Source organism: Setaria italica, chromosome II (genome assembly GCF_000263155.2).
Source record: "Setaria italica strain Yugu1 chromosome II, Setaria_italica_v2.0, whole genome shotgun sequence".
NCBI classification, from domain to species: Eukaryota; Viridiplantae; Streptophyta; class Magnoliopsida; order Poales; family Poaceae; genus Setaria; species Setaria italica.
This window is the reverse complement of record NC_028451.1, coordinates 37,651,213-37,670,781: the sequence shown is the minus strand read 5'-3', so window position 1 is coordinate 37,670,781 and position 19,569 is coordinate 37,651,213. Positions and strand designations below refer to the sequence as shown.

The 19,569-nt window shown below is 51.7% G+C and overlaps 3 protein-coding genes across 3 annotated transcripts; 1 reads left to right on the top strand and 2 right to left on the bottom strand.

The window, feature by feature from the left end:
* Positions 1-2,125: 2,125 nt before the first annotated feature.
* Positions 2,126-3,821, bottom strand: LOC101777644 (3-ketoacyl-CoA synthase 4). The gene has a single exon (XM_004957336.2). It carries the CDS (start codon positions 3,797-3,799, stop codon positions 2,339-2,341), a length of 1,461 nt encoding a protein of 486 aa, XP_004957393.1. The 5' UTR covers positions 3,800-3,821; the 3' UTR covers positions 2,126-2,338.
* A 4,092-nt stretch (positions 3,822-7,913) lies between these two features.
* Positions 7,914-10,034, top strand: LOC101777223 (putative alpha-L-fucosidase 1). The gene is made up of 3 exons (XM_004957335.4): positions 7,914-8,635; positions 8,745-8,984; positions 9,095-10,034. Exons 1-3 carry the CDS (start codon positions 8,079-8,081, stop codon positions 9,777-9,779), a joined length of 1,482 nt encoding a protein of 493 aa, XP_004957392.1. The 5' UTR covers positions 7,914-8,078; the 3' UTR covers positions 9,780-10,034.
* Positions 10,035-11,581: 1,547 nt separating this feature from the next.
* Positions 11,582-16,087, bottom strand: LOC101776813 (DEAD-box ATP-dependent RNA helicase 7). The gene is made up of 14 exons (XM_004957334.3): positions 15,523-16,087; positions 14,746-14,880; positions 14,526-14,666; positions 14,314-14,425; positions 14,073-14,143; positions 13,833-13,987; positions 13,644-13,755; positions 13,228-13,329; positions 13,092-13,152; positions 12,843-13,014; positions 12,664-12,760; positions 12,484-12,578; positions 12,259-12,392; positions 11,582-12,085 (listed from the first exon to the last, which is right to left on the bottom strand). Exons 1-14 carry the CDS (start codon positions 16,024-16,026, stop codon positions 11,850-11,852), a joined length of 2,127 nt encoding a protein of 708 aa, XP_004957391.1. The 5' UTR covers positions 16,027-16,087; the 3' UTR covers positions 11,582-11,849.
* Positions 16,088-19,569: the final 3,482 nt, after the last annotated feature.

The window sequence follows — 19,569 nt, the reverse complement described above, 5'->3', positions numbered from 1 at the left end:
CTTGACTATGTTTGGATAACATTTTTAAAAATATTTTTTAGATACGCATTAATTAGTTCTTACTGTTGCGAACAAATGCTTGAACACCATGAACAAAAGACTATTTTCTGCGAACAAAAAGATTGTGCATCACGAACATTTGATTGTATAGGACAAAAAGAAAAACTGGACATCGTGAACAAATAAATCTAACACCACCGAACAACTTAGTCTGCAAAACTAAACAAATACTTTAGAACAAATTAGTCTAAAACAATTAGAATCACACGCAAACTAGTTAGTCTTACAGATGAATAATTGAATTCATATGGCGACCAAATAATTTTACATTGCAAACAAATATTTTAACATCACGAATAATTTTTTTACGATCGAATAATTTAGTATATAAAGCGAATAAATATTATAATATTAAAGTGAACAAAATACATACGCACGTGAATAAATTATTTTGATACAAGAATGAAAAAATAAATGTGAAATACAAAAGGAAAATATAAATATAATAAATGAATAAAAAATTTAGAAGAAAAGAGAAAGAAACATAATATGATTTGGAAGTAGGCTGCATGCAATAGCAAAGTTAAAATAAAATAAAAGGAAAAGAAAGAGAAGATGAGAAGGAAAAATAAAAGAAGAGAAATATAAGAAAATGAATAGTACTACAAAAAATACAATATAAGATAAGAAGAAAATAAAAGAAAAGAAGGTAAAGAAAGGTAAGAAAATAAGTAGTATTATAAAAGATAATAAAAGATAAGAAGAAAAGGAAAGGAGAAATGAAATGAAATGAAAAAAGCAGAAAAACGTGAAAGGGAAAAGAAAAACAAAAGATAAGAGAGGAAGGAAAGAACTATTATATTGAAAAATAAAATAAAAGGAGACGTAAAGAAAGAGAAACGAAAAAAGAAAAAAAATGCATGTGCATAGTTGGGCACCTGCGTATGCGTTAGTGGCTTAGTGCATGCATGCATGCATGAAAGGAACGGCCTGCTATAGGACCGCATAAAAACGACAACCTGCATGAAAAGGTAATGCATGCACGCGTGGGCGTCAGTGCATGCATAGGAATAGTGCCTGGGCTGAAATCTGAGAAGCCCACGCGGGACGGCCTGCTATGGAATTAAGCCCTTTTGACTCCCAACTCCCAACTTTGACACTATGCAAAAAGAAGATTCTCCATCACATCAAACTTGCGGTACATGCATGGAGTACTAAATGTAGATGAAATTAAAAACTAATTGCACAGTTTGGTTGTACTTTGCGAGACGAATCTTTTGAGCCTAATTAGTCAATGTTTGGACAATAATTCACAAATACAAACGAAACACTACAGTGTGCTACAGTACTGTAACAGTAATTTGGCACCTCCAAACTTTGGCAACTAAACAAGGCCTAAATTGCCTTCTTCGGGGACGTTTGGATCCCGGGCAAAACTTTAATCCCTGTCACATCGAATGTTTAAGATATTAATTAGGAGTATTAAACATAGGCTAATTACAAAACTAATTTCACAATCCCTAGACGAATCCATTAAGCCTAATTAGTCCATGATTTGACAATATGGTGCTACAGTAAACATTCGCTAATGATGGATTAATTAGGCTTAATGGATTCGTCTCGCGATTTAGCCTAGTAGTTCTGCAATTAGTTTTATAATCAGCTCATGTTTAATCCTCCTAATTAGCATCCGAATATCTGATGTGACACGAACTAAAGGATCCAAACACCTTTAGGAATACTACACGATGCATGGTACACGATGCATGGACTGAAATCTGGGAAGCCCACGATGCATGGACTGAAATCTGGGAAGCCCACGCGAGCGCAGTTTAGACCATAGGAAGTAATTTTGTCGCGTACGCGACATGTATCCTCCGCCGTCCCCAACGGGTCTCTTTCCTCGGAAGTCATTGCTGGAAGGAACTGTTTCACTGCCGCTGCTGCCTCTGTAGTCTGGACTCGCGACATGAATGGCACATGCTGACATGCAGATGCCATTGAGCTCTGAATCTGTGTGCCTGTGTGGTGCGGGAAGAACCGAAGAAGTATGGATGGCTATTAGCCTTAGCCTATTATGAGCCTCGAGACAGGAGAAGCAAGAACATTAAGCTGCCCAGACCAGTTTGTTTCAACCTTATGGTCGATGATCTTGCTTCAATGTAGTCAATTAAATCAATGGAAATCCAGCGACAAGAAAGTGCGTCGAGGCAATATCGCGAGCAGCGGTAAAGATGCAGTAGTTTATTGCATCACTGTCAATCACGGCCGCGCACCATCGTCCAATCCAATCATTTCCACCTACCTAAGGTTTAGCAATGGTGATTGGGCAATGCCGCTACGATTCTCTGATGGGGAAGCGGTGGATGCAGTCGGCCCAGGGGCCGTCGTCTGCGGCCGCGGCGTCTGTGTCTCCGCCGACGCGCTCCCACACCACGCTGTTGGCCTTCGGCCCGCTCCCCATCCCGAGCTGCCACACCCGGTCGCCGCGCCGGACCCTCCCCTTCGCCTCGTGGTACGCGAGCTGGTACCACAGCGACGACGCCGACTGGTTGCCGAACCGGTGGAACGTCATCAGCGCCGCCTCCGCCTCGAGCTCCCCGAGCCCGAGCCCTTCCGCCAGCCTCCGGATCATCGGCATCCCTGACGACGGCAGGCAGAAGTGGCTCGCCGCGGTTAAGAAGCTTGGCCTTGGGCCATTGTTGTTACCGCCGCCGTCGTCATCAGTGAGTTTCTTGGGGCGCTTCTGCTGGCGCCGGAACAGCAGCAGCGCCGCGGCGTAGCGCAGCTTCTCGTGCCACGGGAGGATGGCGGGGCCGAGCTCGAGGAGGTGGGCGCGCAGGAGGTCGCGCGCCACGCCGCCGAGCCCACGGCCGATGGAGAACCCGGTGATGCCCTCCGCGTCCTCCTCCCGCACTGCGGACGTGTAGCTGCGGTCGTCTGCCGTCCGGTTCGTCCGCGCCAGCGCGACGAGCCGGTACTTTGCCGGCACCGAGACGGCGGAGCCAGCTCCCGTCAGCAGCGCGGCGGCGCAGCCGGTGCGGAAGAAGCAGTTGAGGAGGAGCTTGCGGCGGTCCCGCCCACCGTACCACCCCACCGTGACGATCTCGGCGCTGAGGACGACGGCGTAGTCGACGGCGTGCGCCCCCAACGCGGCCCGCGCGACGTCCACCCCGACGACGCCAGCCGCGCAGCCCATGCCGGAGAGGTTGAGCGCCCTGACGTCGGCCCGCATGCGGTAGTGCCCCGCGATAAGCGCGGCGAGCGAGGGCGCCGGGCAGAACCCGCTGCAGTTGACGACGAGCGCGCCCACGGCCGACGGCGGCACGCCCGTCCTGGCGAAGAGCGCGTCGAGCGTGGGCACGAACATGGCGCGCGCCTCGGCCAGGGCGTCGGCGTGCGTCGCCGACGGCGGGATGCGGTGCAGGGACGGCGGGAAGTAGGTCTCGTCCCCCATCCCGGAGGCCCCGATGACCCGGGACATGAACTCGACGCTGGGCTCGTCGAAGCAGCCGATGAGGCGGAGGTGCTCGAGGAGCGCCGGGATCGGGATCCGCAGCCGCCGGGGCGGCCTTAGGCATGCGAAGTCCACCAGCTCCACGCCCGACGCCGCCGCGGCGCGCCCGCTGGACCGCCACAGCAGCAGCAGCAGCATCGCGCAGGCCGGGACGAGCTGCAGCGCCGCGGGGTGCCTGAGCGCGAAGACGAGGAGCTCGGCGAGGAGGCAGAGGACCAGGACCGCGGCGCCGAACGCGCGGCGCGCCGCGGCGAGGAGGTGATCCCTGTGCGCCACGTCCATTGCTTACCCTGGCGTCGAATGCTAGCGTGGTGCCAATGCAACAAGCGGGGTGTAGTGTGATTTATAGGGGGGTTTTAAGGCGAGGCCGAGAGGAAACACAAGCCGATCACCGTGAGCATTATCACCGGCCGTTAGGCGAGGACTAGAGGAGAGAAAACAGAAGCCGGCCGTGCGTCCGCCGGCACGTAGGGCGCACCGTATCACACAAGGACACGGCTGCACCTGCACGCGAGGCCTACTCGAACTACACAGTAACGCTGAACGTACTGGCTAGGAGATGAGTAATGGAACGCATTGGTGACTCGGCTGCTGGTTGGTGAAGGAGGTAAAGGCTTCGCCACTTCCTGGGCACTCGATCAATCGAGCTAGGTCAGCATGGCTACATGAGAAGTGAGACGACGTCCTGCATGCAGGCTGCAGCCAGGCCGTCCGGCCCGTCAAGATGGGTCCGGCGGGAGCAGCGAGCGCCTCTGAGCCTGGCTGCTCATCATACACTACACAGTATACGCACGGCTTTCGCATTTTTGTGCTCTTGTGCAGGAGTGAGCGCGCCGGGGTGTACGCTGTACCCGCCGTGCAGCCACATCAATTCTTTGCTTGCTCGTTTTCTAGCAGTCATGGCATCTGTAGCTTGAACAGTTGCAGAAATGACTACAGGCCGATGGGGAGGGCCAACTGGGCATCAAACTCACATTACTCCAGTGGAGGGAATTCGGTTCCACGACCACGAGACGGAAAAACACAAACAACTGCAACCTTCCACTGCGCCAATGCGCCATTCTCGCGGACTAACCACTCCTCGTCGCGGCCAGCACATCCTCTTGCTGCACCCAGCTTGTCAGCCTCTCCGGTCTGTTAGAGTTTCCTTTAAACTTTTGGGTTGAATTGTTTATTGCATACAACTCTACGGTTGAGATGTCAGGCTATCCACCCCTGATCCACAGCCATTCCAGTTCTAGTCTTGGTATGCGATGTCTATCAATAATGAGAGGTTTATATCATTCCATTAGTCTAACCGAAATATTTATATCATTCCATCAATTTAACCGAAATATTTATATCATTCCATCGGTCTAACCGAATCCAGGTGGTGAAGGGGGCTCAAGCCCCCTAGCTCCTCACAAACAATATACACCCCCTTGAGCACCCTCTTCATTTCTAAAGAGAAAGAAGGAAGAATAAGAAGAGGAAGAGGGAGAAAAAGGGAGAGGAAGAAGAATCCTACCTGAGCGTATCTCCAACACATCACTTTCCTCCTTTCAAGCTATAAAAGGGGATTGATGGTAGAAAACCCTTCTCTAACAGATTTTCTTTTCATTCCCCTTTCCACTTTATTTTTTCTTAATCCACTTTTTCCTCCTCCCTCCTCCCTTTCTAAAGGGGAACTGAACTTGGATCAAAAATGCGCTGCCTTGCGTTGCAGAATGCAGAGTGTACAAAGCAACCAAAGTCGAAAGCTGCACGAGCAGCTACCCCATACCATCCGATCTTCTCTCTGGTAATTAAACTCAGTGAAATCAATTTAGGCCTCGTTCGTTTCAGCCGAATTGAATTCCGGTCAGGATTACTTCCAGGCCCGGTTGGAGTGATTCCACTTGTGTCACTCAATTCGGCCGGATTTAATCCTGCCAATCCACTCAAAACGAACAGGTCATAATGAACAGGTCATCAAAGATTTGGTTTCAAGTCAATTCTCAGGAAGGTTAATAATGAGGCTGGCAACATGGTTCCTTGGGGAAATTGGAGTCCAAGTCGGATCCACGAGGCGCAGCTGTCCACAGGACGCTGTTGCAAACGTTTTCGAGTCGCTCACCACCACCTACCACCCAACTGGCCACTGCCAAAACACAAGCGAAGAAGAACATGAGCTCTCATGAGCATCAGATATGAAAAATTGCATGTTGGGAAGCAGCCATTGTATCTGTACCCGATTGTATCTAATTGGGACAAGAGTATCATACAACTTTATACTTTGTCTTCTTGGTTTGGTCCTCGCTGCCCAGCACTTGCTACCCCATCTCGTGCTTCTCAAAGATGCCTGCATGATCAACAGGCACAAGCAGTAGGTAAATAGCCAATAGCACTCTGACTCTGAAATCAGACTCACGCATCACTCCAAATGTACTGATCCTACTGTTTCTCTAGTTACTTGTAGCATAGATTAATCTGACCACCAACAAGAATATCAGAACCAATAGGAATGCCATGTGTGTCCAATACAGAAACTAAGAATTTGCACGAACGAAAGAAACGAAGCAACAGAGAAAGAAACGGCACGGACCTTGGGAGCAAGAAAGGGGACTAGCTACCAGGCAAGGGGCGGCACTGGTCAAAGCGGCGGAGCACCTCGAGGTCGTGCATGGATAGCACGAAGCGCGATAGCGCCTCAAGGTAGAGCGTCGCCTGGTAACCCCCGGCGGCGGCAACGAGCTCCGAAAGAACGCCCCGACGGTGGCGGTTGGCCTCGAGCGCGACACCCTTGAGCTCCTCCAGGAACGCCTCCATGTCAACGGTGCTGGCTACCTCGGCGGCCACAAAGGCCTCCCGGGCCTGGCGGAGGCGGTCGGAGACGGCGGGAGACGGCGGGGACGGCGACGGCGACTTTTTTGTTTTTTAACCCTTTTTGCAAAAGATTCTTATAAATACACCCCTGACAGAACCAATTCCAAAAATGGACCCTTAGCTTGGTGCCATCCACGCTGGCGCCAAGCTTACACGTCTCGGCGCCAGCCATCCTGGCGCCAAGGTCCATGCGCAGCTGCTGACGCGGATACCGACGTGGCGGGGGCTTGGCGCCATGGATCTTGGCGCCAAGCTTGGCGCCGTAGGCCTTGGCGCCGAGTAATTTACCCATACCTCCTGGCGTTTCGAACGAAACAAGTATAATTATTCCGAAGAGTGTGCAACAAACTATGTTCTAGTTCAACTGGTTAGGATGTGGGTTTCTTATCCCAATCTTGGCGCCAAGATCCATGGCGCCAAGCCCCCGTCACGTCGGCGTCCGTGTCAGCAGCTACGCATCGACCTTGGCGCCAGGATGGCTGGCGCCGAGACGTGTAAGCTTGGCGCCAGCGTGGATGGCGCCAAGCTAAGGGTCCATTTTTGGAATTGGTTCCGCCAAGGGCGTATTTGTGAGAATCTTTCGCAAAAAGGGCTAAAAAACAAAAAAGCGCGCAGATCCGGCGGGGACGGGAGGCTGAACGAGAGGGAGGACCGAGAGTAGACCGAGTCGAGCGAGTGGCCAGGATCCGTTCCGGAGGGGGAGAAGGTGGGGAATGATTCCGGGCCGTGAGTAGAGAGGGAAAGACGAACCGGGCCTGTTTTCATTCCAAACCAAATCTAACTGAACAGCGAAGACAAACCATGCCATTTCGGACCATTTCAATCCATCCAGATTGGGCCTCATTCCGAACCACTCCGGTGGAAACGAACGGGCCCTTACTGGGCAGAAAGTCGACCAGATGAATGGCGTCCGCAGGCAGCACCAAAACTGTCCAAACATGACTGATTGGCTGAAGGGCGTCGTCAAGTGCGTGGAAGGAAACGTTCCGTGAAGTGCGGACATACATATAATAATTGTACACGAAACAAAACTCGCGCTGTCATGACATCCGGCGTCATTCCTCGACTCCACATCGTACCAGGTCTGCTGGGCCGTCGACGTCATCGTGCAGGGCACGAACCCATAAACTTCAATTAAGCGGTGTACCTTCTGACGCCCTCACGCGGTATCACCCACCCAAACACGCAAGAATCTGACTGTGCACCCAGCGTTTGGCTGTTCCAGTTTCAGTTGGTGATGAAAAACTGTGCGCGCAGTGCAGTCTCAGCACTGCAGGTGGGGTTCGCACTTGGCAGGCCCTGAGGCCCAAGGCAACGACGGGCACGGCACGCGGACGAGATGATCTCTGGTGCTTGCTGGTTAAACGAGCAAGCCAGCCGAAAGAAACGCTAGCTGCGCAACCCACAGGCCACATCCAAACTCCTGCAACAACCTTGCGCATGTAGCAGCAGGGCAGCCCAGGCAGGGAACACCAGGAAAACGGCAGGCGCCGCGCGCCGCGAGCGGCAAGGCAAGGCGAAGCGACAGGGCATCACATGCGCCCGCCCGTGACCACCACCATCCCTTGGGAAAGCGCTCGTCGTGCCCGCTTGGCACATTCCTCCTCGCCCGAATCCCATCCTCCCAACGCAATCCCCTAGCTAGCGCCTGCCAGAACGCCAGCATATATCACCGCACCCACACCTGGCCACCCGCGCACAGAGAGTCATCGACACGATGGCGGCAGGTCCACTACTATCCCTGGCCGCCGCGGCGCTGGCCGTCGCCATCCTCGTCCCCACCCCCGAGGCGTGGCGCCCGACGACGCCGGCGACGCCCCCGCCGCTGCCGGTTCTGCCGATCCCGTCGGCGGCGCAGCTCAGGTGGCAGCGGCGGGAGGTGATCATGTTCTTCCACTTCGGCATGAACACGTTCACGGACTCCGAGTGGGGCACGGGGTCGGAGGACCCGTCCCTGTTCCGCCCGGAGGCGCTCGACGCCGCCCAGTGGATGGACGCGGCGCGCGCGGCGGGGGCGTCGCTCGCGATCCTCGTCGCCAAGCACCACGACGGGTTCTGCCTCTGGCCGTCCGCGTACACGGCGCACTCCGTGCGCGCCAGCCCCTGGCGCGCCGGGCGCGGCGACGTGGTGAGGGAGTTCGTGGGCGCCGCCCGCGCGCGCGGCGTCGACGCGGGGATCTACCTCTCGCCGTGGGACCGCCACGACGAGCGGTACGGCGACGAGGTCGCGTACAACGAGTACTACGAGGCCCAGCTCCACGAGCTCCTCACCGGGTCAGTTGTTTAACTACACGTGAGCCATGGTGGCGATATGATGCAAGTAGACAATTTTTATTTGCTTAATCCATGATTCTGTGCGTGAATACATACGTAAACTATGCAGGTACGGGAGCGTGTCGGAGATTTGGTTCGACGGCGCCAAGGGCAAGAACGCGACCAACATGACGTACCACTTCCAGGAGTGGTTCCAGACGGTGAAGCAGCTGCAGCGCTCCATCAACATCTTCTCCGACGACGGGCCCGACGTGCGGTGGGTCGGCGACGAGAAGGGCTTCGCCGGAACCACCTGCTGGTCCACCGTCAACCGCTCCATGATCACCATCGGCGAGGCCGGCATCGAGAAGTACGTGCATGCGCGACCAGAGCGTGCCATCCTCTGTCAATATGGAGTCCACGGATTAATAGATAATGGCATAATGCTCATGCATGCGCCATTGCTACGCCTGCCTGCAGGTACCTGAACGAGGGCGACCCGCGGGGGCCTGACTGGGTGCCGCCGGAGTGCGACGTGTCGATCCGTCCGGGCTGGTTCTGGCACAGGAACGAGACGGCCAAACCGTTGAGCCAGCTGCTGGAGATCTACTACAACTCCGTCGGCCGGAACTGCGTGCTCCTGCTGAACGCACCGCCCAACTCCACGGGCCTGGTCGAGGACGCCGACGTCGCGCGGCTGCGCGAGTTCGGTGCCGCCGTGGCCACCATCTTCGGCACGGACCTCGCGGCGGGCAGCGCGGCCAGGGCCAGCAGCGAGCGCGGCGGTCCGGGCGGCGGGTTCGCCGCCCGCAACGTGCTCGACGGCTGCGACGACACGTACTGGGCGCCGACGGCGGAGGACGGGCGCCGGAACGGGTACTGGATCGAGCTCCGGCGGCCGCCAGAGGCGGCTAACAGGCCGTTCAACGTGGTGCGGATCCAGGAGCACGTCGCGCTGGGGCAGCGCGTGGAGCGGCACGAGGTGTACGTGGACGGCGCGCCCGTGGCGAACGGCACCACGGTCGGGCACAAGCGGCTACACCGGCTGCCCCGCGCCGTCGCGGGGCGGGCGGTGAGGATCTGGATCACGGCGCGGCGTGGCCCGCCGCTGCTGTCGGCGGTGGGGCTCCACCACGACCCCTTCGTCGAGGCGGGCGCGATGTGACGTGGGGCGGTCAGCGCGGGGGATTGTGTACGATTCGGTGATTGGTGTTGCGTGGTCAGTCGACGTCGTCGTCGATCAGCCGGACCCGGACCGAACGGAGCCGCGACGCGCTCCGCCGCCACCAAACGAGCGGCGCTCCGGCGATCGGTCGCTGTGGCGATGGGGAACCACGTAAAAACGGCGTTCTGTTTGGATTGATCCATCCGTTCCGTGATGAAAGTACAAAATTGGCGTGCAGAATAATTCGTTGGGTCAGTGGCTCGTGCAGTGGCTACTTTTTTTCGCGTGCCGTGCTGTGTGGTGCTGTTACGCACTTACACTTGTGCGACTCGTGCCACTGGCTGGCTCACTCACCGTTGCGTTGCGTCTACGAACCGTGACGCGGCCGATGTGACTGATCTCGTGGTGACTTGTGATCGCGTGCCTGCCGTGCACGTCCGGCGGCGGTCGTTACGGTTGGATTGGTCCGTCGAGGCCTTTCGTAACAAAAGAAGTCGAGAACAAAATGCTGCAGCCTGCAGCGGCATTCGGGCCGACCCGGTTGGTGACGAGAACCGAATCAAACAAAATTCGCTTAGAGGATCGCTTCTCGTGATGAAATCAGCAGGGCGATTCGCCGTGCGCAAAGATAAGCTTTTTTTGTGGCATTCTCTGATTCTCTCTGCTGTTGTTATCTCATATAGTATACTCCTACTACTACATAGTACATACAACGTGCGACACCTATTCGCAGTTTTTGCTCGTGCCACTGAAAAGTGAAAACTACGCCAGAGAACCAGAAGTGGGGCATGCCACTGGGATCATGTGACCGGCATGACCATAAGAGGCGTCGCGGCTCGCCGCTCCCGAGGAATCCCCGGACAAATGCATCATCAAGTGTCGGTTGCACTGTCTAATCTTTCCCACCCTCTTCATCCCAAATTACTATTCGTTTTATCTTTTTCTAACTACATGATTTTTGCTACGTATTTAAACATAGTATAAATCTAGATGCATAGCAAAAACTATGAGTCTAAAAAAGTCAAAACGAATAGTAATTTGGGATGGAGGAAAACGTGACGTCTCAACTCTCAACCAATCCTGTTTATTATAGATACAACAAATAACGTTTATAATATTCTCAATCTTGTTTGGTTGGAGGAATAGGTTCAAGATGAAAAAAAATAAAAACAGTGTTACATTCTACTCCCTCCGTCCCAAATTACTATATTTTTTTTATAGTTTTTCTACATATTTAGACATACATACGTCTAGATCCATATCAAAGCTTGTATCTAGAAAAGCCAAAACGAATACTAATTTGAGACGGAGTAGAAAAGCCAAAACAAATAGTAATTTGGGATAAATCTGAGCAAATTACCCGCTACCCGTTACCCGAACCTGGACCCGAACAACCTGAACCCGCACTGCCCGATGTTTAGTTCGGATAGCGACTCGTATTACCGATTTTAATTTCGGTAATTCGGGTAAATGTACCCGGTACCCGAACTATCCAAAACTCCAAACATCCCCCGACCCGGCCCAACAGGCAAGGCAACAGTGGTCAGTGGCAGGCCGCAGGCGCAAGCGCAACGCCCCAACTATTTTGGGACGGAATAGATGAGTGCATAGCTCAAACTTATTGTAGATGAGTTCATTTCTCAAATCGAAGTGTATACAACCAAATAAACCAATCCTTCATGGGCTCATTTTCTCAAACCATAAAGTGTTTAGAAGCAAACAAAAGTTGGGAAACCAGGCAGCGGTATCGATCAGCCAATTATTAGAATTGACACGAAAAGCCGAGTTTGAGAGAAAGTAGATTTGCATCGAATATCTCAAAAATGGCAAAACCAATACATATATCTTTACACAAATCATAACAGTTGATATCTTTATGGGGTACAAGATCAAAATTGTACGCTTGCGATGGCAAAATTGATCATCATAATCTTGGTGACAAACACTAACAAATAAATAAAAGCCGATACACTCGCAGCCAAAACTGTGACTATCCCCTCCCCTCTTCACCTCAATTCTACGTCAAAAATGACATATTGCTTTCAAATGTTCATCAACCCTGCAACAGACCTAATTCCTCCTGTTAAACCTATTCCCACCGCCTCCCCTGCCACCAAACCTGCTGCCACCTCCACCTCTGCCGCCTCCACCACCGAACCTGCTGCCGCCTCCACCACCGAACCTGCTGCCACCTCCACCACGGCCAAATCTTCCACCGCCAGAGTTGCCTCTTGACTGCTCTCTCTCTTGCAAGGGTGGCAGCTGCTTAACTTCATCAATTGTCACCTGGGCAGCACTCTCCGCAGCTGCAGGATCATGCAGTGAGTTTAGAGTGGTGCAGTTGTATGTGGATTTTGGAATACAACACTAGGATAGTTCAACAGCTTTGATTTGAATTGCATAACAAGAGAAGAAGGTTTTCCATGGATTTTACAGCATAGGAGAAAATAACATTTCGCAAAGAAGTGAAAATGGTTACCTTGAATGTAGTCTTCAACGTCTGCTGCAGGAACATCAAATACAACCCCTGTTCCATCAACTGTTAGGGTGGCACCCTTTACATCTGCAAGCTTCTCTTCTGGCATAAACCTTTTCAATATAGTAAAAGCAAACCTGCATGAACAAAAAGAATTTTTCCCATCAATTGAAGGTAATGGAATAATCAAGACTCAGATGTAGAAAGTGCAGACTTTTAGGCACTTACCCCGGTGACCACATAGGCCTGCCAGTTTGAAGATGTAATGTAGTGTAATCCTCCATAGAAGAGAGCAATGATCTTTTCTTTATGTCAGTGTATCCCTAAGGAACAAATTCCTATTAATTACAACTGCCAATATCTAGAAGAGAGCAGAACACTAAAAATGTAAAATGAGAACCAACTTACAACTGCCTTTGCCAGTGCTTTGGCTAGTAAGTCAGCTGCAGACAGACTAGAAGAGCTTAACAGTTGCTCTGCTTGCTGCCGGAAGACAGGGATAACACTACACAGCACCCATCCACACGGTTAGTAACACAAACCAATGAAAACATGTTTATCCCAAAATGGCCATGGAATTACTTTACCTGTCCGACACACTCGAAATAGCATCTGCAGCTTCGGTGCCAGCTGATTGTGCCACATCAGTAGGCTGTGGCGCAGAGATATGTTCAAACTTAACCCCTGACTCCCTTTCTAACCTGCTCACACTGTGCTTGTATCTGGGCTCATAGAGCATGACAGCAACACCAGTGTTACCTGAAAATCAACATGTATTTAGTTAGCACTTTGCATTATTATCAATAGTGCACACATGAGCTTCCTATTTAGCATACCTGCTCTCCCTGTCCGCCCTGACCGGTGTATGTAAGCTTCAACATCACGTGGAGGTTCACACTGGAAGTTTTATATATAATTAGTGAGTGAAAAAACCTTTATTAGAAAATTACTGCAGTGGAAAATAGTCCATACCTGAATGATAAGTTGCACATCATTAATGTCCAGACCACGAGCTGCCACATTTGTAGCAACCAAAACTTGGAATTTCCCACCCCGGAATCCAGCAAGGATAACCTACAAAATTATATGTGTATCAAACATCCGTATCTTACAACTAATACAGGATTTTATATGGATGGGCAGACAGCTAAAAATGATTCACAACGAAATTTCAAATTCATTATCACACTCAACAATTTTAAAAATAAAGAATGGAATTCAGTTGTGTCAGGAGAAGAGTAACATTTCAATATCACTTGGATCATTAAATGTCAGCAGAATATTGCCAGTAACATTCAGAAAAGGCATGCTATCCAGACAGTATAGCATATTAGGCAACTGGGTACTGAGATCATTGGATGTAGTCAAACACTAACTCAATCACTTACTTCACGCTGAGCTTGCACAACATCTCCATGCAAGGCACGGGATCCAGGGATCAAACCAGAAAGCTCTGATGCAGAGTCCTTCGTCTCGGTGAAGATAATGGTTCGGCCTCCACTGAACCAAAGAGATGTTTAGCAAAGTTGATGAAAATCACAGCAATGAAATAAAGACCATGTTTAGGGAGTACATACTGGCTATAGCATCGGATAATGTCCGGAATAACTTGTGCCCTTGCTGCCTTGTTGCAAGGAAGAGCAAGATGCTTGACAGATGCACTAGCCTTCAGTTTCTCATTGCCGACAAGATCAACTGTCTTCCTGTCACCTTTCAGGAACCTCATGGAGAGCTACAATGATTCCAGAATAGATTTTTAATGCACATAAATACTGAGATGTCCTGAAAAACGGGCAGGTCCTACAAAGTGAATTTACCTTATTAACCCAATCAGGCAGAGTAGCACTGAACAGTAGTGTTTGTACTCTAGTAACATCTTCAACCTTGCCTGTTCACATATTAAGTGTCTTATAAGTTACATCAAATAGAAAATTAAGCATCGCTGTTAATTGTTCCACTTGGAAATTCAGAAAGGAGTGACTAGTAAAGAAATATGAAGAGAAACTGCCTCAACTGAAAGAACCTATACGAGACTGAGAAACTAATGAATGAACATACCAAGAATGAGCTCTACGTCATCAACGAAGCCCATATTAAGCATCTCATCAGCTTCATCAAGGACACGGAATTTCAAAGACTTCAAATTTAGAGTTCCTTTTACAACGAAATCCTGAGCAAGGAAGAAATGCAGCATACGTAAGAAAAGGAGAAACATTGTTCACGCCTCATGGTCCAATGTGCTGTAAAAATCAACAAACACAAAAAATTACCTTGACACGACCAGGAGTCCCAACAACAATGTCCACCCCCTTTCTCAATGCCATTTCTTGAGGACGATAAGGAGAACCCCCATACACACAACACGCAGAAAGCCCATATGTGGAACCATAAAACTCAAAGTCCGCATGCACCTGAAATTCATTGTGGTGATGTCAAAACCGCATAAAAAACTCTCCTCTCTTGGCAATCAGACAGTGGCACAATTTTTACCTGATTGGCCAGCTCTCTGGTTGGTAGCAGAACCAAAACAGTTGGAAGCCTGCCATAGTCAGTTTTCCGGGATGCCTTGTGTGTCCCATTAACCAACGACTCCAGTATGGGCAGTACAAAAGCCAAAGTTTTGCCCTATAGTAAATAACACCAGTCATACAAGTTTTCAGAAATAATAATTAGTATAGAAAGAACAATGCTATTCCTCATGTCCACTTATCCAGTCCAAACTAAGGGGGATTTCCACAAACACTCCAGTCCAGTACTACAAATAATCATAATCCTAAACTGAAGACAAGGGTTAGCTGACTGACAGAAACAGCCTTTCCCATCCAGTACTACAGTCTATAATCCTAAACTGAAGAGAAGGGAACACAGTCATTCCCACCCAGTACTACAGAATCATAATCATAATCATATACGGACGAGAAGGGTTAGCTGACCTTCATAAACAGTCATTCCAAACCGGTAGCACATAATCATAACCTATGCCGGACTTTCAGAAACAGCCACTTCCCTACAAGCTAACATATGCTTGATCATGGACCATGACCTTATCAAGCTCAAGCAGCACAAAGCAATGCAACAATCCGCGGTTCCAATTCAACAGGTACCATGATTTTAATGAAATTCCTACCAGAACAGTTACCATAGCGCTCCCCTGTCATTGTTATCAAGTGTACAAGCACAGCACGGTCTAGCAATTCAACAGATGCTACGAAATAAGCACACCCTGCATCTCTACCAAATGAATCACGAATTTGGAAAAGCTCTCACCTGGCCAGTGCGCGCGCGGCCGACCAAGTCGCTGCCGTCGAGGACGAGGTCGAAGGTAGTGGCCTGGATGGGGAACAGCGCCTTGATCCCCTTGGACTTGAGCCTCTGCCTCAGCGGCTCCGATATCCGGAAGTTGGTGAGCGCGTTCGGGTCCGCGGGGTCCTCGTCGCTGCTGGCCGTGATCTCGCCGTCGTCCTCCGAGGCCGAAGGTGAGGCCTCGACATTTTTCTTCGTCTTCTCCTTCTTCGCCTTCTTCGCAGCGGGGGCCGTCTCCTCCGAGCTGGTGCTGCTCTTCTCTTCCTCGTCCGAGGACGGGGCCGGCGGGGACGGCTCCTTCGCCTTCCGCTTCTTCTCCTTCTTCTCCTTCTTCTTCGCCGAAGCGGCCTCCGCCGCCTCAGCCTCCGCCGCGGCGGCGGCGGCCTTGAGCTGCTTCCGCTTGGCCTTCTTGGAGGCGGAATCGTCGACGGCCATGGGCTCCGCGGCGGCGGCGAGCGCGGGAGACATCGCGGGGTAAGTGCAGGGGGGGGCGGCGAGCGGTTGGGGGCTGGCGGCTGCGAGGGGAAGGCGCAGCCGGAAAAAGAGGGGGAGAGCGTTCGGGGTTTCGAGTACTTGTAGGTATGCCGCGAAAACCCTAGCGCGTGAGGGGCACGTGACCCGGGTGGGCGTGGGGTCCGCGTGCTGCTGCGGTGGCCGTTGATATTTTGGAGTTTGGGCCATGTTTAGTTACTCCCAACTCCCAACTTTGACACTATGCAAAAAGAAGATTCCCCATCACATCAAACTTGCGGTACATGCATGGAGTACTAAATGTAGATGAAATTAAAAACTAATTGCACAGTTTTGTTGTACTTTGCGAGACGAATCTTTTGAGCCTAATTAGTCAATATTTGGACAATAATTCACAAATACAAACGAAACGCTACAGTGTGCTACAGTGCTGTAACAGTAATTTGGCACCTCCCAAATTCCCCAACTAAACAAGGCCTTGGACTTTGGGCCGGTCGCGGGCCCACCGGCCAAGAGGGAGCGCGGTTTCGTAGCGGCAATTGTCCACGGTGTAAAGCGCGGAGACACGCTGGAGCATGGACTGGGACGTGGAACCCTCCTTTGCTTGCGTGGCCGTCCCGGTGGATGCAAAGACAGCTAGTTCTCCGCTGCGGCTCCAGTTGCAGATTTGCAGTCTGTTGCAGAGCAATTGCAGATCAGCAGATGGATCATGGATGCAATGCAAAGAAGACGTGGAAAGTTGGAAGTCATGGGCACTGCAACTGCTTTATTCAGAGGTGTTTAGAAGGAGGGGGTTAAATTTTAGCTTCCGTTACATCGAATGTTTGAACACTAATTAGGAGTATTAAACCTAGATTAATTATAAAACTAATTACACAATCCCTAGGCTAAATCGCGAGACGAATCTATTAAACCTAATTAGTCCATGATTTGATAATGTGGTGCTACAGTAACCATTCACTAATGATGAATTAATTAGGCTTAATAGATTCGTCTCGCGATTTAGCCTAGGGGTTCTGCAATTAGTTTTATAATTAGCTTATGTTTAGTCCTCCTAATTAGTATCCGAACATCCGATGTGACAGGGCTAAAGTTTAGCCCCCTCCTCCCAAACACCCCCTTCGTGTCCCATTCGACATTTGGCCATCACACGGATGCCTATATCTGTACCAAATCAACCTTGATCATGGATAATTATGTCTTGGGATTCAGATCGGTACTTCAATTTTTTTGCGAAATTAAAACACAGAGTAGTTTGCCAAAATCAACTAATTAAGGCCATGTTTGGTATGGCTCCAACTCCGGGTGGAGCTGCTCCACTCCAGAACTCCACATGGAGCCAGCTCCGCTCTAAAACTCCAGAACAAAAATGGGGTGTTTGGCTAGATGGGTGCTCTCAGCTCCAAAAAAGATCGATTTCAGTGTGGATTGCCATCGTTGCCCCCCAATTAAGGCCCCACTTGTCATCCTCTCTATCCCATCTTCTTCTTCCCCTTTTTTCCACAGCACTGTGCCGCACACGGGAGACCCTCCATGGGCGGCGGGCTAGGCGGCGACGGGTGGTGGGGCGGCGGGCGGCGACGGGAGGCCGGCTACGGGGGCGGCGACGGGCGGGGCTCTGGCGACGAGTGGGGCTCGAGAGAATAGAAGGGAGAATAGAATGAAACGTTTTTTTTTAACCAGTGGTATTTGTGGGTAATTACCCACCAACTCTACGAGGAGGTTCAAAAGAGAGGTTTCTGGAGTAGCAAAAGAGGTGCTCCAAAACTCCACCTCCATTTGCACTACAGCTCCATGGAGTTTCGGAGTTGGGGTGTTTAGCTGAATTTTTTTATGGAGTTGTTGAAGTTTAGGAGTGGAGCCGTGCCAAACAGGATCTAAATTACTGGGATCCGAATGACACGTCAAACTTCTCCATTTCCGGACACAGCTGAACAGTGCAGCTTTTAATCCACATCTGATTTGCTTAAAATTTACATTAGTTGGGAGGGTTCCAAATTTACAGGGGAATAGACAGGCAGACAGTACGGAAATTCAGTGAGCAACAACCAGTCTTCTCTCCTCTCTCAAAAAAAAAAAGCGCGCTGCTGGGGGGCCGAGGAAGCAACCAAGCAAAGCCAACAGAAAACCCCATCTGGCCATCTTCTTCTAGCTCCCACCTCCAAACCCCCGCTCCTCTTCCGATCCCACCAAGTCCTAGCCGCGAGATCGGTTGGAGTAGCCTATGGCGCGGAGGAGCGGGCCCTGATGGACGACGAAGACGTGTGCGGAGACGCGTGCGGCGAGTGCATCGTCATGTGCTGCGGCGGCGGTGACACCCACCACCACCACCACTCCCTCTCCGGCACCACGGCGGCCGTATCCTGCTGCTGCCTCCTCCTCGTGGTGCTCGCCGTCGCCGCGCTCCTCGTCGCCGCGTACGCCGTCGTCGTGCCCGTCCGAGTCACCATCGACGACGCCGCCCACGGCCGCCTCGCCCTCGCCGCGCCCGCCAGCGGCACCAACGGCACCGGCTCCGCGGCGGCCGTCTCCTACGACCTCTCCGTCGCGGTCGTGCTCCACAACCACAACTGGGCGATGTCCGTCTGGCGCCGCGGCCCCCTCGACGCCGAGCTCCGCTTCCGCGGCCGCACGATCGCGCGCGCCCGCCTGGCCGCCGCGGGGCGGGGCAGGATCCGCCCGCTCAAGATGGAGGTCTACCGCCTGAACACGGCGGCCGAGGGCGCGCCCGTGGAGCTCGGGCCCGACGCGGCGGCCGAGCTCGCGAGGGAGCGCGCGGCGGGCGTCTTCGACCTGGAGCTCGCCGTCTTCCTGGAGGTCCACTACGAGGCCCACCGGAATTCCTTGTCGGCTTTCCGTGAAATACTCGTTTGGTCGAGGACTTCCAAACACGCCATCAGGGTGACCTGCCCCCTCAGGCTCTCGCCGTCCACCGCCACGGCGCCGGCGGCGTTCGCGAGGGTGAAGTGCGCGTAGGCGGCGCGAGCATGCACCTCGGATCGACGCCGACATGATGACCGACCGCAGTGACCGCGTCCACTAACTAGTACTACCTGGGATTGAACATCTATACGTGGGGAATGTTCATCGTTGATCAGTGACTAGCGATCTATTTTGTTTCCTGCAAGTGCTCGTTTCGTCGTTTGCATTGTGCGATAATTGTTTCTGCTTTCACCCTATCGGTGTTGTTTGATTTCGTGGCTCGCCCCTTCTTACAGTCTGTTTAATGCAGAAGATGTGCGCGCGCGATTCTCACGTGTATCTGGATAGAAAAAGTTCGCGAAAAATCCCAGCGTCCCAGCCTAGGGCAACAGCCATTTGTTTTCCCGTGACCATATATTGGATTGTATATACATGCTGGCATGCAGCGTTCATTTTCTCTGCTTGTGATGAATGTGCTAGGCGAGTTCCTTTAGAAAAAGAGCACGTCAAAAGGCACTCCGGTAAAAATTACTTTCACGCGGCTTGCAATTACCGAATTGATGGCCCTTTGTGTTCCGTCGCATGAAAACGAACTAGTACAGTACGAGCCATCCGAGA